Source organism: Andrena cerasifolii, chromosome 6, assembly GCF_050908995.1.
Source record: "Andrena cerasifolii isolate SP2316 chromosome 6, iyAndCera1_principal, whole genome shotgun sequence".
Classification (NCBI taxonomy): Eukaryota; Metazoa; Arthropoda; class Insecta; order Hymenoptera; family Andrenidae; genus Andrena; species Andrena cerasifolii.
The window spans coordinates 5,900,538-5,918,662 of record NC_135123.1 but is presented as its reverse complement, the minus strand read 5'-3'; the positions used below and the strand labels follow the sequence as shown (position 1 = coordinate 5,918,662).

Here is an 18,125-nt window from a genome sequence, read left to right as displayed (position 1 = left end):
ATTAATAAATAATAAAAAGGATCGACATAAAAAAAACATTTTCTGCAAGTTCCAAGATGCCTCCTTATATCCCAAAAGAGTTTAATGCAATAATAACATAGCTTTTCCCCCCAAAAATCATAAATTTCGGGGGCTGTTACAGGCGAGTCCCTCCTTAACCCTTAACTGGTATCCGGGGGTCGCTCGTGACCCCAAGCACCCAAAGTTCGATGTACAATTTTCGGTTGTCTAAGTTGGTAAACTGAATTTCTAATTAATTTTATAATAATAGTTTAACTTTCTACGCTCCTATTATTTTCCACATTACCTAAGAAGAAAATATTCATAGTGGTTGCTCTAGTGTCGACTTTACAAATTTCTGTGCCCTTTTTTATTTGGGGTCAGCCACGATCCCAGTATACCAGTCACGTTTGCCGAAAACAGTATACCAGTTAAGGGTTAAATCTGGGCGGTGTACTTATAGAATCTCTATCGATACGCGCAACAGAAATCCTGCCACAGAGGTTAAGGAATTCTATTACACCCTAAGATTAAGCAGATGGACGTTCGCTACCGACTTCAACGTCCACCATTTCCCCCGGCGAAAATGAACACAATGCCCGGCGAGCGTGGCGAATTATCGATCCGCGAATCGCAGGAAACAGGGGTGAAAAGCGTACCTATTATCAAGCGGTAGCTCGCCAATCTTGCCTGCCTTTCCCAGAAACCAGGCCAACGCACATTTATTTGTTCCGCCGGGATAACAGAGCCGCGCGATTGTTGCTTTTCATTCAAATTTATAGAATAAACCGCCCCGGTTCCGCTTTCGCCGCGGCTTTCCACACGGTAACGAAGCCCCCCGGCCTCATAAAGAATACGCGGTTAATAAGTTTCCAAAAGGCCGGTGCTCCGTGGGCCAGACGCGTTTCGCGGCTCGGCGCTTCGGAATATCTGGGGGGGAAAAAATTTTCAGGCGCCGCGGATCTCAGCGCGCGAATGAGGGTAGCGACACGTGCGAGACAATCCCATTATGACAGGGGAAACTCCATTTTGCTCGAAGGAGCCCGGGCACCCTTTAATGCGCAACGGGATTACGTTAAGATTCATTGTTACCCGCGACAATGACTCTCCAGAACTTCCACTGCAATAAAAATGAGGATCTACCGGGAGGGAAGTGCTCGTCCAATTTCGTTACCGAGCAGTTTCGAAGTTTTCGGTTTCGCGGAGCAATGACGTAGAGGCCTTAAAGCCTAGTCTCACATTAGTCAAGTAACTAGGCCTAGTGAACTGAGCCCAGTGCTCGGCCCAGTACTCGACTCGCCCTCGATTTTTCTGTAGGTATTTACACGATTTTAGGTGCAGCCATTACATTACTACGGTAAGAAAAAGAAAAAGAAAAAAAAACAAGCGCGCACCAGGAATCGAACAGAAGACCTCCAGCACCGTAGCCAAACATCTTAATATCGCAGCTACGACCGTTGCTTCCTAAGAATGTTTGCACAACTGAAATACTACTGTCGCGCAAAACTTTGAACTCAAATTTCTCGAAAACGAAGGCCCATTGTACAAAAACCCTTTACGGTTTTGTAACACTAGGTGTGCTCTACAATGTCCACCCAGTCTCATTCCAGAACCGATTGCATAACCTGTGCGGTCTCCTTGTTAATATCGCAGCTACGACCGTTGCTTCCTAAGAATGTTTGCACAACTGAAATACTACTGTCGCGCAAAACTTTGAACTCAAATTTCTCGAAAACGAAGGCCCATTGTACAAAAACCCTTTACGGTTTTGTAACACTAGGTGTGCTCTACAATGTCCACCCAGTCTCATTCCAGAACCGATTGCATAACCTGTGCGGTCTCCTGTGAGCTACAGCCCTACGCTTGGACTGACGATAAACAGACGCGTGTCCTCTACATAAACATGACAATAGGCTGACGACCCTTCCTGGCCTCGATAGTGTAGCGTTTTAACTTTCTCTTCTCAACAAGGACACACACGCGAGGGATGCAATTCCGCCACAATTAAAGTTGGAAGTAATATTGAATTTTTGGCATTTTAGCCTTGTTTAGATTAGTCAAGTAACTCGGCCTAGTGAACTCAGCCCAATGCTCGGCCTAGCTACTATGCCTGTCGCTCTAACACTCGACTCGGCTAATACTCGCCCGTTTACCCGACTTTTTACTCGACCAACTGTTTACACTAGTCGAGTTGGATATGCTTTTTCACACTCGCCACTCTACTGTACCGTTTACTTGATTAATGTAAACTAGGCTTAAGTTGGGTGTACACCTCACGAGTGACTCGGCCGTGTCATCGGTCTGCCACTCGGCCGAGTGAAAATCTTCCCCGGCGGATTACTCGGCCGAGTACTGGAATATGCGTTCAGACTGGGCAAGAGCTCGGCCCAGTGAGCCCACTGGGTTAGATCTGGGTTAGGTGTAAACTAAGCATACGTATAAACGAAGAGTCGAAGAGTGTCATATGTTACGATAGAACCATGCTGCGGAGTCCGCGCAAGGGGAGCTGTTGCGCAAATAGATGCCGGTTGCATCAATCGCGTCGTTCGCGACATAAAAGCGCCACAAAAAGCTGCGGATGAGGACGCATACGCGTCGTTGAATAGCCTGGCGATGGTATCACATGCAACCGATTTTATTTACATGCAATTATTCTTAATTATTCCACGTCCCTTTCATACTGTTCGCCTGCGTTTCGTTCTTGTTCCCCTCCGTTACGGGACATTAATCGTCCATTCCGATATTAATAATGGGCCCGGGGAGTGATTTTATTAGGGCTCCTCCATCCGTGCTCTTCGCGCCAGGATTATGGCGGATGACGTCGCGCACATCGTCGACGAAACGTTTTTCGCTCCGTTTCGCCGTCGATATTTACATGTAACGGGATTACAGCGCCTCAACGCTGATGAATTCACGCAAGTCCGCAGGGTCTTTTTAGGAGTAGGGTAATGATGGGAGAGCTGCCGCACCTTGCGCAAAATTTTCACCGCATCTAAATTTAGCAATCGAAAGGTTTTCCAAGGATATCTACATATTATTAGTTGAATATCTTGTGTTACTACTTGGGATTGAAGAAAATCAAAGTTTTAATATTTATCACCCTTAAAAAGAGAATACCATATAAATCCAACGAAAAATAGAAACAAAATTTTTTCCATAAGTCGCTTCTATAACATTTCAAAAATATATTTTCAAAGTTATAGTCCGAGCGCCGAGCATAACTAAAACGCATTTTAAACGCGTTTTTCTCGAAACAGAGTTCTCAAAACGGTGGGACCTGTATCTCCCATAATTACCCTATTACAATTTCACAGGGGTTTGACATTTTTAGACGATCCCCAGACAGCGTTCGTTCAATTCCATTATTATTCTTCCCCCCCGGAACCATCAACCCTCTTTGTAGAGAAAATTTTAATTACCTCCCTTATTTACAAGGCTATGTAAGACCAACGCTCTCGCGGTCGGTCTCTGGCACACTTAACAAGTGTACCATTAAGTCCCCCAACGTTGGATATGTCGGAGGGGAAAGAGTAGTGCCCTCTAGCCGCGGCAGAAATTTCATTTTCACTTCGGAATAGTACTTCCGCGGGGCCGGAAAAGTGCTCTTCAAGTAGCGGAGCGGGGCGCTGGCAATGCTACCAGTTGCGTACCAAGGCGAAAGACGAGAAGCTCAACGAGGAAGCTGACTTAATCCCGCTCGTGGAAAAGTTCCGCTGGTATTGAAGCATTTTTCGTTCCCGCGTATTCTTACCTCGTCGAATATTCGCGCCGACTTCGCCCTTTCAACGTTACGTTTCCGCCCCCTTTGTAACGGCCACCAAAAATTTCTATCGTTCTCCATCCTCCCGCCGAGCGTAATCTTCAAATGAATCTTCTTAATCTGTTTCCTTCGAAGGATCAACGGGACGCTTGACTTTAATCAGCGAGGGCAGTGATTTGTCAAGGTAACGTTGCAGAAGTTATTAAAGCAGCTCGAAAGAAGACCGATACATTGATTCTGATTACAGGACGTATGGAACGTCAGTCGTGTTCATCACCTTCCCCTCTCAGCTTATTTATCCTCGCCCCCCACCTCGCGATGGTGGCATTGACTCTGCAACAAATTATATCCCCGCGTGGAGCACAGTCTTTTCATATCTCCCCTTCGTGTTCGCTTTTATGCGCTGTACGGCGCATACGTGTAGAAAGAACGATGGAGGAGTCTGAAACGATATTTCTCTGCAGCCCGCCAGCCCCGAACTCGAGGATATACGCGGCACAGATATATATCTAGACGGACATAGGTTGAGGATAGTGGTGGATACATGTCGCTGCGAAGGGAGTCTGTTATTGGTTGTAAAACGGCCCAGCCATCTGTCCCCGATATGAGACGTCGGTGCACCCTAAAAATCCGGTCTCCACCCCCTCCTCTCCCGCCCCTTCGACTTGGTGTAATAAGTCACTGAGAAATTCGGTGGTTGCCGCGTCTAGTGAGTGACGAATAAATCCGGAAAGGAGAGGGGTTGATGAAGATTTCTGGAGATCCGAATGCAAAGCGGTGGTCGACGGTGACTATCAAAATGGTTGGAGGGGAAGTTCGCTTAAGGGTACAGCTTCGTCAGTCGTGTTTGTCGGAAATGAAGCATTTCTTTTTTAATTAATTAGAAATAAATAAATTGAAGCTCAGACTTGTTCTTTGACACAATGTTTGTTAACATCATAAGCTTTAATAAAAATATGTTTGTGTATCTAGTCAGAAAATTGCATTATATATGGTGCTACAGATGGATCATTAAAGAGGCATTTTAAAAAAGTTTTCGATTCGTTTCGTTTCATAAAAATCGCTGCAAAACAAAAGAAAGTTTTTTAAAAAGCCTCTTTAGGGGCGAGTCTCGTCTAACAGCATCGAATGTAACTGACGTTTAACAATTTTTAAAAAAAAAACTGTTGGTCTTATTGAATTAAACTCTTTTGGAAAATAAGGAGGCACCTTTAAACTTGCATAAAATATTTTTTTTATGTTGATCCTCATTATTATTTATTAATTATTGTGGAATCTTGTCCACCTCTTCGACGATGTAACTCCTGTTGGCGGGATGTGTAGCATCGATCACAGCCATCTGATTGCAAAAAAGATAGAAGTTTCTTAAAGATAGATAGTTTACGCTGGGATTGGTCCACTTTAGAGAAAAAAAATGAAAAATTGAAAGAGTTATAGCGTTTGAAAGAAAAAGTAAGTTTTTTCCTTAGACAAATTTTTCTTATTATTCTTTAAATCGACGAAAAAAGAATTACAAATAGAAACTAAAATTAAAATTTTAGGTCCAGTCCCAGCGTAAATTATTAAACTTCAAAAATATTTTCTTCTTTCTACAATCAGATGATTGTGACAGGTGCTACACCTGCCGCCAACATCGTTGAAGAGGTTTACAATAATAAATAAATAATAAGAAGGATTGACATAAAAAAAAACATTTTCTGCAAGTTCCAAGATGCTTCTTTATATCCCCAAAGAGTTTAATGTATTATTAACAATAGTTTTTACAACAAAAAAAAAATTTTGGGGGCTGTTACACGAGAATCCCCCCTCAACGATCCATCTGCAGCGTCATCTATAATGCATACTTTGGACTAAACAATCATGCTTTTTAAAGCTTATGATGTTAATAAACATTGTGTCAAAGAACAAGTCACAGCTTCAATATATTTCTTTGCAATCAATTGTGAAAGTAATGCTTCATTTTCATCACACTGAAATAAAATCCGACAAACTAAATGAAATGGGAACGTACATAGCCAGACGGACTTGAAACCGAATCATAACCAGTACCTGTTCAAACAAAAATACTCGCGATACGTTCAAATCCATCACTACCTTCCCTCAAGCAATGTCCAACTTTAAACACACAAGTCTTGGGCCACGAAAATGAGTAGTAGAGGAACACATTTCCTAACGACTGTTGGAGGGTCTTCCAAAGTTGATTCTTTCATCGACCATATCAGTGACATTTGAAACGCTACAGAGCGGTTATTCCACGTAAACCGTAGAGGGGATGGAAAAAACAACAATTAAGTTTCGACGCGTTCCAGTCGCATGTGCACAGCTAAGGAGATTAATTTAATATTATTTCTTTCTTCTTGAGAAAAACCTTAAGCCTCCGGCACTAGGGGAACTCCCCCTACATGGTGATATTGTTCCGTTACAAACACAGGCATATCAATTATCTCAGCTGCAATTAAAAGAAACTGAATCATTCTGCTTTGATTCGCTCCACGATTTATAAACTGAAGGGTATTATCACGTGCACTGAGACTACAAAATTAATATCTACATCTAATGGGCTCGCTAAAGCACGTCTTAATCAACCCAAGTATCAAACCGAGTCGTTCCCCTGTTTTTAGAAGCGTGTTCACTTTTAACGACGCCTGCCACGAACGGATATTTCAGGCTTGTTACGCGGCGATCGACCAACCATGGACGGTAGCGAAAGTTGGCGCGATAAAAAGAAATTCGAACGAGTAGCGCGAGGAGAATTTCGGCGGGTTTATACGGACGCCCCTTTAACCGAGTATACTGCACTGTTTCTCTTGTGGCAGCTGGCTCGCATGGCGGAACAACGCTAAACTCGGCGCTCCCGAGCCCTCTAGCACGACCCTATCGGCGCCCGTCTTATTTTTAATAAAAACAGCGACCCCCGTGCGGGGGTGGGCGAGATTAAAAAATTCGTGCTGGCGCCACGAGCCACTCGATGGCCTCGTAACTTAAAATTAAGTAAATTAGGAGGGCCCCACACGCGCCAGCACGGTGTGGCATGATGGAAATTGATCAACGCCTTGCGACTTACGCCTCCTAGTCCCGCGTAGAGTAATCAAACGAAACGATTCGACGCGAGAGAAGTATGACCTGAATATATTTAACGCAGCATTTAAAGTTCATTGAAGTTTAGCGTCTAACGCTCCCCTATTCATAGCCAGACCTACCCACTGCAGTCCGAGGTTCGTAGAATTTCAACAAGTCTACTTCGTTGCGAGCTACGTTAACTGTACCCTGGCTAGCAAAAATAGCAGTTCAGTAGGTATTTATGCGGAAGTCGGACGAGAGGGTGGACGGAGAAGTTAAAAAGTTCGCGGGAAGAGCCAGCGACGTTTGCTTGTTTTCCCAGCAAGTGTACCAGCAGATAAACGCGTCCCATCGCCATCGGGCGCGGCTTTAATTCCGTAATCGTCCCGGAATATCATCCAGTCATAAAACTTTTCCAATATTAACCTTCGCGTTTCGCGGCCGAACGGGAGAAAGAGTTATTTTCAAGGGGAGTCTTCCCCCGATATCTCATTATTCCGCGAGCTCTTGCTTCGAAAGACACGGGGGGGTTAAGCTCGGGCGAACTTAATGCAATCGATAGCGAAATCCTCGAATATTAATGGAAATTAAATCGTAACGATTAAGTTGCTCTTTCAGCGAGGGGCTTCGTGTCGGTAACGATACGCGATCACACGGACGATTACGTTGGCTGATAGCGCAGAAAACTCGTGGCGACTACTTAGCTGGATTTTTCGAAATCCTGCAAATCCAGGAGGCCGTCGTTTATTTCGATCGAAGGCGCTTACCTGAGATCCCGTCGTAGGTCCACCATTCGTCCCAGCTGGCCTCGGAGTCTGTAACAAAATCAAGCAAATTCTTAGTACAACGCTCACAGTTCTATAAATGAAGTGTTGGGTAACATTTATCAAAGCTATTTGTATGCGCTTCATTTTTAGAAACCAGTCAAAACGTGGTGAATCGATACCTCGCATCCGCATTTATTCGTGTAGCTTTTAAGGGGCCCTCCGGATAAAATTTGTCAGAAAAACGTTTTTTTAAAATATATATGTATTTTGGTAATATCGCATCCCGAAAATACCCTGGTGAAAGTTTCGCACCGAAATTTGTAACGGTTTAGATTCTACAGTCACATAACCAATTGAAACTCCGAACGCAGGTATGAGCCGAAAACACTTTGAACACTTTTTTCTCGAAACGCGATATTTCGAAACGGTAACCACGATTTCAGCGGATTTAATGAACCGATTAAAAATAACATTCAGGCATTTGATTCGCAATTGGACTCGCTATCGCAGCATCCTATAATATAGTTTTTTGAAACACGGTTTTTTTTTTAATTTGCATATTTGTGCGTAAAATTATCCGCTTTTTGAACTACTTCGCTCAAGCTTGCACCAATCATCGTAGTTTCGGTAATTTTTGCCGCAACAACGGATACTGCGATATCCTGTAAATTCTACAATTTTTTTTGATTTTTCATTTTGGACCATTCTGTGAGTAAATTTCATGGTTACCGTTTAGACATCTCGTTTTGGCAGCACTGCATTAAGAGCCACCTAGAAAATGTATCAAGACCGAAAACATGACACAAAAATTTTTTTTCCTCCCTCACGAGTGTATCAATAAATGCCAAAAACTTATTTTAGGATATATTACAATCTCTTCTTGTAAAAAATTCGTAAAGTTCACCTATTTTTCGAGCGTTTCGACCGGAGGATTCCCTTAGGGGGTTGTGCCTATTTCTTCGCCGGATTTTTGCACGAAAAAATCATGATTTCAACTTCAAATAACCGCCATTTTGTTTTAAATTAATATTTCGGATATTCCCTCCGTTAATCGGAAGAATACATTAGTATACTAACGAAATCTTTTTTGTTTTTTGATTTTATATAATCTGGTTCCAAATAACAGTGCTCACCGCAAAAGCAAATTTTTAAAAATGCTTCTTGGATGTCGCTTGTTATTTTATTATAAACGTGAATATTTTTCAACGAAAAAATTACCAAAAGTTCTTTAAACGTTGCTCTTTTAAACGCAAAAAGTTTCGTAAAATTATATGCTTCCGCTTCATCGAAAAAAAATCACGAATATTCACCTCTTTTCGGTCGCCTGACTAGGTACAACCCCTTAAGAAGACATCACAAAAAGAAACTTGTGTAGCTTTAATTAAGAGCTAGATTAAGAGTATAACTGCTCAAACTCTCGCCGATTATTTCTGTTATTAAATCCCGTAACGATCAGCCCTGTCTTCTTAACTAACCAAGGAGGGAGGAGAGAGAATTGAAGTCTTAACAGACAGAATGTGACCTCGTTAAAACGAAGGGGGCTTGATGTTGATGGGAACCGATAAATAACCGTGGCAGTCCGAAGGATCGTAGAAATCGTAATAACGCTTTACGGTCGCGAGTAAAATGCGAAACCCTGTCATCATCCCCCCCTCCACGAAGGCACAATATCTGAAAAATTCGCGATACCGAAGCCCGTTGCAACAACGAGAAGAATGGCCCAACCGAGGGAATAAATTCATCGGAAAGGAGCGATTTGCTATCAACCGGTGTGATTTCTACCTTCCATGCGTGACATTGGGCGATCCCCTTTGTATTATTCCTGCCTCCTGCACCGGTAACATTTTTCTCGGCGAACCGTTGCACGTGGTATTAGCAATTTACCAGCTCCCCCGACCTGCATATCTTCGGCAAGTTCCAGCACGTCGAGGGAAACTTTGAGGCTCCATCACGAGGCACACAGCCGTGAGCATCGATCAATCGAACTTGCTGGTATCGAGTGACCGATCGATCGATTACTCTGGAAAGTGTTCGGAATTTTTTGAAGATACGTGTTGAGCAGGACGAGCGAGGCCGGGGTGATCAATTGTAACGAAATGGAACAGTGGCGGAAGTCGGTGAAATTAGCTCGAGATTTAAACTCCGCGTGATGATGTTAGATGGGCGAGTATGTGTAATGAAATTGTATCGCGCGTTAACCCTCGGTTGTCGCACCTTTTCACTTTTTCGAACGTCGTTGTCACACTGGGTCAATTTGACCCTGCCAATTTTCAAGCAGTTGTTATTTGAAAATAATTTGTTAAATTAAGTGTCAAAAATTCTGAGATAAAATTTGAACATTGTAGAATATATGCCCATCGTTGAAAGTTGATATTTAAAGTGTCATAATGCTTATAAAAAAATTTGAAGCAATTCCGACAAAAAGTTTTTTGCTTATAAAATTGCAGGGTCAATTTGACCCAGTGTGACAACCGAGGGTTAAGGGGGTATTTTACTGCGATGGCCAGAGACGGAAAAATTGGCCCAGCAAGACTTCTTTGAGGAAGAGGAATTAGAAGAGGATAAGTAGAATTTTCTTCAGTAGAACTGTTTTGTAAAACTTTCAACGCGTTCTAGAAAATGGTTGCCACGATATCTCAAATGCGAGGCCGTTTCGACGGTGCACTCAATTACGTTAACCGCTATAATTTCCGTAATTATTCGAATTTCTTTACGAAACATTGTTGTAAATGTTCACAAAGCATGGCACTTTCAGAATTAATAATAATGAAAAAATCGATTTTTCAAGATTTCAATAGTCCTATACCCCCCTAAAGGGGTCGCAGTCCACTGTGAAGTCGTGAAAAATTGTCATTTTTTAAGATTTATCTTTTAGTAAACGCAATGTCCAACGTAAATTATCTTTTGTCTACTGATTAATACACTTATTCACAGCATAAAAAAATCTATTTTAAATTTTTTACAGTTTTTTTTAAATATATAGCGCACTGATGTGAGCGTCTTGAGAAAGCGATGCAGTGCTGGTGCAGGTGATTCCGAGAGAACGACATATTAGAAACAAAAAATTCAAAGTGTGTTGTAATCATTGTAAATGTGGTTATCGCCGGAACCAGGATTATTTTTACTGATAAAAAATTAACAAAATGGCGGAGGTTTGAAGTTTAAGTGTCGAAATACGGTGAATTTTTCAAACATTTTGCCTTGTAAAAACTATGAAATGGTTTAATCCAAAAAGGTTTCCGTGGTCCCGACCATAGCCACTGAAGCTCTGAATACCGTGTACAAATTTCAAACAGATTGGTCAAATAGTTTTTTTTTGCAATCGCCTGCACCAGTTGAAAAAATGTTGTTTTGAGAAAATTGCGTTTTAAGTTTTAAAACCAATAAAAAAATTCTTTAAATTTTTTTTTGTATAATACTAGCGTCCCCCGTCTCAGCTTCGCCCGTCATAGTAGCGCGACTGATTCACAATCTGTAATTGCAATCTGTAAACTCGAGAGCCCTCGGCCACTTATTCCCGCCGCGGCGCTATTTCGCAAGCGAGAAGCGCTCGATCGCTCGGTCGCCACCTGGCGGTGGCGTCGCAAACTACTATTATTTAAAAATCATTATTTTAAAAAAGTAAAAACGTTAAAACCTTCCTCTCGCCACGACGAGCAAAGTGATGTAACACAACTTGTGGCTACAGTTCATATTTACTGAGAAACCGCATTTCAAAGAAGACTTTGTTCAAAATGCAACTTCAATCTTGTATAACAGTATAGCTAAGAGTAGCTTAATAAATACCAAAAAGATTTATTGCATTATATGTTATATCTACTGAGAAAAAAAATCTTTAAAAATAGCTTAATTTTTCAAACCGTCACAGCGGACTGACCCCTTAAGAAAGAATCGAGGTGTTATTTGCGCTGGAAGCTCCATTTGGAGTCGGTCGAGGCACGCTCAAGCAGAGCCTCGTTTCTTGCCCTTGGACACTGGCAAAATTGAATTCCCGTTGCACCGGGCGCTTTATCTTCCGCATTACCACTTGCGCTGCAATATTCATTACTTTTTCTATCTCGAAGCCAGCGAACGTAGCGGCCAGTATCGAGTTCGTCGTCGTTTTTCTGTATGCAAATTTCTCCACGAGGGCCGCGTTCCATGGCAGGAACGTTTTAATGCCCTAAGCGTATCGAATAGTTCGAGATTCCCTCCAACAACTATTGCTTCAGGCTGGGCTTTAGTTGACCCTCGTCCACGCGTCCACGTCAAACTCTCCTCATTCTCTCTCTCCCTCCCTCTCTCTCTCTCTGGCCCGTTCTAATGGTCGTCTGACCAACACGCGGCCCATTCCACTTCTGACGGTGACCCATATTCGATTATCTGGATGCATGCCATCCAGAGTCCCGTACGGCAAACTAATTGCCTCAAATTGGAAAACTTTCTCGGCCTATCCTGATACCCCCTCTCCCTCGCGCTACCCTCCCTCCATTGTCGAGCTCGTACGCTTTAATGCAGCTTGTATCATTTCGCCGCTACCCTCATCAGTTTATGCCCCGCTCTTGTCAATCACAGATGCCTGCGCAGCTCTCAGCGCGATTGCTTCCCATTTTAAGGTGAAACTTCTCCTGTCCCTTTCAGGGCGGGAAGCAGAATTGGCAGGTTTAATGAAATTTCGTGTAATTCTTCTCACAACCCGCACCCTTCGATCAATCCAGCCCGCGCCACGGAGGACGCGAGAGCCTCTCGAGCGCAATTTTCACGTTACTTTTTCGCTCGTTTACGTACCCTCGCGACGAGCGCCGTTAAACGTCGAACCGGAGAAATCAGCAGGTTTGTTTGGCGAGGAGGCGCGGGAGAAGAGACGAGGGGCGCGAGCGTTCCTATCGAATGCATCGATGGGCGGCGACGCGTACTCCGGCAACGAGCACGAGGAAAAGAAAAGGGGAGTCAAGCAGCGGAATGGAGATAGCTCCTTTTCTCTTCTTTTTCCCCTAGCAGTAATTTCACCCCAGCTACGCTTTTCACGGCTATCGCGATGAAGCCTGCTCGCCTCGCTGCAATTCCCTTCCTCGCAGCTGTTCAATAATATTTTGCGCGCTCGAGGACAACGCGTCGCGCGTCCGGGCTGCGACACAATAAAACCGGCTGAATTTCTCAGCGAAGGGTGGGTCCTGTATCGACTTCGGGCTGCGATTGTTTCGAGGGCGATCAACGAACGATTAAAACGCTTAGACTCTGTGCAGGCTCGTTGCAATTACGATTCATCGAGGAAAACACCCCCGAATCTTCCGAGATTTCTCAGTCGGTCCATAGAACCTGCGAAGATACAGAAGTGGTTTTTCGAAAGGGTACATTTCGGCGTGGAAAAAAATTTAGAGTAAAAATCTTTCTTTTATTATTAGGACGCGTTCATTTTATTCTTCCATCTGATAGCGGCAATGTTTTAAATTTAGCGACATTCTTTTAACAGTCATTTTTAAAATAAAAAGTTTGGAAATAAACCCTTTTGATGGAATCTATAAAAAATAAGCCATTTTCAAAATATAACACAATGTTTGTGGTTATTTTGTTTTGCCACGTTTAATTGTAAAGATACCATGGCAGTGGGTACACTTTCAACCCTTTCGTTACAGCATACATTTTCGCGAAAGCGATTTTTTCTAATTTTTTTTTTAAACTTCTGGAGATGCTGACTAAAGTCGACGCTAGGATCGGCAGCTCGATCCGTGACGCCGACTGAAGTCGGTGCTCGTACACATAGCTCGTCGCATGGGCGCCGATTATGGTCGGCGCTCGTGGTGAAAGGGTTAAATTAAATTAGTTTATGTTCGGGTAACTTTATGGAATTAAGTAGTTATTACTTTAGTTATTACCTTTTGCAGTTATTACAATTTCCTAAACGAGTATAGGAAATGTGTCCGTTCTGTTTCAGACTGAAAAATTATTTCATATTGGAAATAAGCCCTTTTGTATAAAACATGTATTTTCACTTCAATATTTCAAAAAGGAATTAAGCCTACTTTGTAGTGTTTGGTGTTACTGGGGGATGTAATTGCATTATTAAGTCAATGCCATAAAAATTTGCTTCAAGATGAGAAACGGAAATATACCATTTTGAAAAATCACCCCTTATATGCATTGCAGTTAATCACTTTCATACGGAAGAACACACCCTTCCCAGCACGGGACAACGCAGCGATCCAGTTGTACCGAACTATTTAAATACGTCCTACCTTTGCCATCATTACTAGAAGCACTTCGAGCTCCTCAACTCTACTCTTACACCTCTCAAAGGGCACCGAGAGCAGCGTCGACCGCATCGGAAAGAGGTCCGAACCCGCGACTCTCGTATATCCCGCGGAATAAGCGCCCAGTAATAGAGGAATCGAGGTCGAGAATTAATAATTCCGCGCGGAGGATCGCCAGCCTTGAGGGATGAGAAAGGGTTGGCAGCAGTGTAATTATGGTTAACCGAAATTTCTATATTCAACGACAGCCGCGAAGTAACTGCCGGCTCCTGGGAGACGTTGTTAACTTTAATGACGAAATTATGGTCGGATTAAACGTAACCCCCGTCGCGGTAGTTCCCTCGCCAACCCCCCACCCGCCCAGCTACGTTTCGCACCTTCCTCAACCGGCGTACCGCGATAGTTTTTATTAAAACGGCAATTCCGCCGCGGGAAATAAAGTGGATGGCTTCCTTCGTAACGCAGTAAAGAGGTTTATTAGCCCCGTAACTCCTTCCAACTTCCGTCGGCCGCTTTCCATCCGTTTCCACCCGCTGGCCAGCTTTTTCGCGCGCAGCGGGTGTCCCTACCGCGCTCGCATTGTAATTCGTCTATTACTCGCCTCGCCGCGATAAGCTGGCGATCGCGGAACCGCGAACGTGTTGACGCTTGTTTCCTCGCGTGTGACATACCGCTTTGACGACCACATGAACCTACTTTGCCGACCCAAATCCCTTTTCATTCGAGACTAGCAAGCGGTGGTGCTGTGCCGGCTGATTACATCCTGCACAGGCTTCTCGAAGAGGGCTTGAAACGCATTTCTCTTATTGCTCCCTCCGGAGTTGGTAGTTCATGATACTTTAAGGGGTCATGCTCAGTCAGGAGGCCGAAAAAGGGTGGTCTTTGGAAATTTTTTACTCGAAAGCTATAACACATTTCTGAAAAAATCTTTTTTCCTTTTAAGGATTGCATCTAGTACTGTGCAACGTAATTTTTTTGTTTAAAAATATTTATCAATAACTAAGCTACTGTCCATCAGTCGAAAATTCTCTAAAAAAAAAAGCTTCTACAGTAATCACTGCTGCTCGAAAGTGGATCATCAAAATTAAAAAATTCAAAAGAATTTACTTATTTTATTATATTATCTAGTATTTGAACGTAGGATTTTTCGAAATATCGATTTGGGAAAAAATGGCTGATGTTTGAAGTAAAAGTTTAAAATCGTTATCATAAATCGGGTCTGATTTTCGTCAATTAAAAGAAAACTAAGCATCGGATAAAAAAATCCTGCGTTCAAATACTAGATAATATAATATAATAAGTAAATTCTTTTGTATTTTTTATTTTAGATGATCGACTTTTGAGCAGCAGTGGTCACCGCAGAAGCTTTTTATTTTTAGAGAGAACCTTCTTGTGATGGACAATAACTTAGTTATTTATAAATATTTTTAAATAAAAAAATTACGATGCACGGTATTAGATGCAATCCTTAAAAGGAAAAAAGATTTTCCGAGAAATGTGTTATAGCTTTCGAGTAAAAAATTTCCAAAGAGCACCCTTTTTTTCGGCCTCCTGATGGAACCTGACCCCTTAAGGGCACTTCTCATCTGCGAAGCAGTGATCCTACTCTCGTACCTCGTGCATAGTCGTTGCGCTGATCCGATCACTCAATGATCCATCAAAGTTCTCCGATATTCCTAATGTCCAACGAGCAAGCGTTAACGGGAACTTCTTTGGTAGCCGCGAATCGACTAGCAACCCCGCGGAACGAGAGCACGCAACCGCATAGATTAACCGACGAAACGCGTCGAACCTGTTAACTACCGATTCGATTCGATTCAACTCGCTGTTCCTACGTTCAGCATCGCGTGACTTTTCCGCGTTTTAAGCCGCACGCCACGGAGTCGCTGAAGTGCCCCCCGCTGTCGGTGGTTTCAGAAATAATTACAAACGAATGGACGACTCTGCCAGTGTTCGACTATCGAACACCCTTCGACAGACCCTTCGTGGCAACGCAATATAAATTTCCGCAGCCCTTCGTCATTCGTTTACGAAAAGAATGGTGCCTGTACCATACTGCGTAGAGTCGTAATTCACCCTCGGCTATTAAACGATTAAATTTAACAAAACGAATCGTGGCAACCCCCTCCTGCAGTGAAATTAATCCCCTCCCAGCCGACGGTACCCAGGTTCAAGAGTGGCGGAAGAAAGCCCGAAGGTGTACAGTTTAATTCGCAGTAGAGACAGAGGCAAGATAAAGTCCAGATTAAGAAAACCTCCCTGGATATCGCGACGGTAATGTACGACGCTGGTAGCCCCCGAAATTATTTCCCCCGTCTCTTTTTTTCGCGCAGCTGCGCTTTCCCCATCGCGCCTGTGCTTCTCGTAGGCCCGAGGGTGGAAGAGAATTTTCCGAAAATTCCCGCGGTCCGAGCACGGTGAACTCACCCCGTGCTCCCTCTTGATTACGTTTCCACGACGGCCCACAGTGGGCCGGATTTAAAATTTCCCACCTTTCGGGTCTTCCTTTTAAGATATCGGAATGAAATTTACGCCTGAAAATAGGAGAAAATTATTCCTTTCTAATGATGTATAATTGAATATCTTTTACATTTATTTTTTAATATTTTTAACTTATTTGTGTTAAAAAAAAATTAATTCTGTTTATTTGGTACATTATTTAAAGCCCTTTACAGTGGTTTAAGCAAAATGTTTGGGAAACTTTTCGTTTCCAAGTTATAAGGAAAATTCGAATAATAAAGAAAAGTAGCAACAAATCGGTTTGTTTAAATTAAAGACCAGACTTTTGCGATGAATATTTTCTTTTATTAGTAACTAATAACAACAACCCATTAAAAAATATTTTTATATGCATTAACGAAAATAGCGACATTTATTAATTTTCATTAGGAATATCTTCCGAACGCCAAAAAGTTCCACTTTTGGACCAATTGCAATATTTTCAGCACACTCTCCTCTAAATAATGACGTAACGATCATTCCCCCCCTCGTCCCACTGCTCAAATTAATAGCGTTCAAAGTTATCAACGTTCGGTCAGTCCGTAGGGTAAAGGTGGGATAGAATATAAAAAGAAAATATTTATCGCAAAAGTCTGGTCTTTAATTTAAACAAACCGATTTGATGCTACTTTTCTTTATTATTCGAATTTTCCTTAGAATTTGGAAAAGTTTCCCAAACATTTTGCTTAAACCACTGTAAAGGGCTTTAAACAAGGTACCAAATAAACAGAATTAAAATTTTTTTTAACCCAAATAAGTTAAAAATATTAAATAAATAAATAAATAAATAAATACAAAAGATATTAAATTATACATCATTAGAAGGGAATAATTTTTTCCTATTTTCAGGCGTAAATTTCATTCCGATATCTTAAAAGAAGACCCGGAAGGTGGGAAATTTTAAAACCGTCCCACTGTGGCGGCCGCTAAAAAGGCAACGGCTACGCGTTAAGTGGCTGGCAGGAGGAGGGGGCAGCATTCAGTGGCATTCGTTTAAGTGAAACGTGAAAAATGCGCGCGGGCAAAGGGAACTCATATTACGCCGGCCGGGAGCGCGCAGGGTGTTGGGGTTGGCTTGGAAGCGCGCCGCCCCTCTCGCCGTCGCCATTCCCCCTCCCCTGCCGCTTGATTTTGGTGCCCCTCTATTTCCTGGCAGATCCCGACTTGCAGAGGAATTGCGGTTACCACGTAGCCGGTATTATAATTAAACAACCGACAGTTCGCCCAACTAATCCGCGGGGGAAATGAATAGCTGCGCGTGCAGAGGCACAAAGGAACGCAGCTGGATGTTGAGGCATGCCGAGAAACGGCAAGTGGATGGGTATTTTCAGAAGAAACTGGGGCCGCGAGGTGGATCGAGAATCCTGGCGTGGTGTTCGATTGAATTTTCCGAGGATCCAAAGTGGTCATTGCTTTGGATACTTTATGCACGACTTGGCATCGCCATGGAAATCGCGACTAGCCGTGAACACGCGCCCGGGATGGATCGAGGGATCGAAAGTGCACGCCAACTACGAGTGCACTTACGCGATTATCGACGCTGCGCACCTTCGCCTGTTGAGCAAATTGTCAGCCCTGTTAAAGGGCGAATCGACGGAAACGGCCATCTCGTCGTCGTCGCCCATTATTATCCCACCTGCTCCAAACACTTTTCCCAGCGGGAAAAGCCTTCGTGTTCCACCCGCCGCCCCGCTTTTTCGCCCCTCTTTGCACACGCACCGGCAAATTGCTCGAAGGTCGGCTCGGAATAATTTCCCAGCGACTTTTCAATAATTCATGGGACGCGGGGGCCCCGAGGTGTCAGATTAC

The 18,125-nt window shown here is 43.1% G+C and overlaps 1 protein-coding gene across 3 annotated transcripts in view; it reads right to left on the bottom strand.

Moving 5' to 3' along the window:
* Positions 1-18,125, bottom strand: part of Carpa (Carbonic anhydrase-related protein A) — a 236,133-nt gene that overhangs the window by 102,863 nt on the left and 115,145 nt on the right. For all 3 annotated transcript variants that reach the window (XM_076813867.1, XM_076813868.1, XM_076813869.1), the window contains exon 2: positions 7,588-7,635. In XM_076813867.1, coding sequence (XP_076669982.1) covers positions 7,588-7,635 — 48 coding nt within the window. The remainder of the gene's footprint in view (positions 1-7,587; positions 7,636-18,125) is intronic.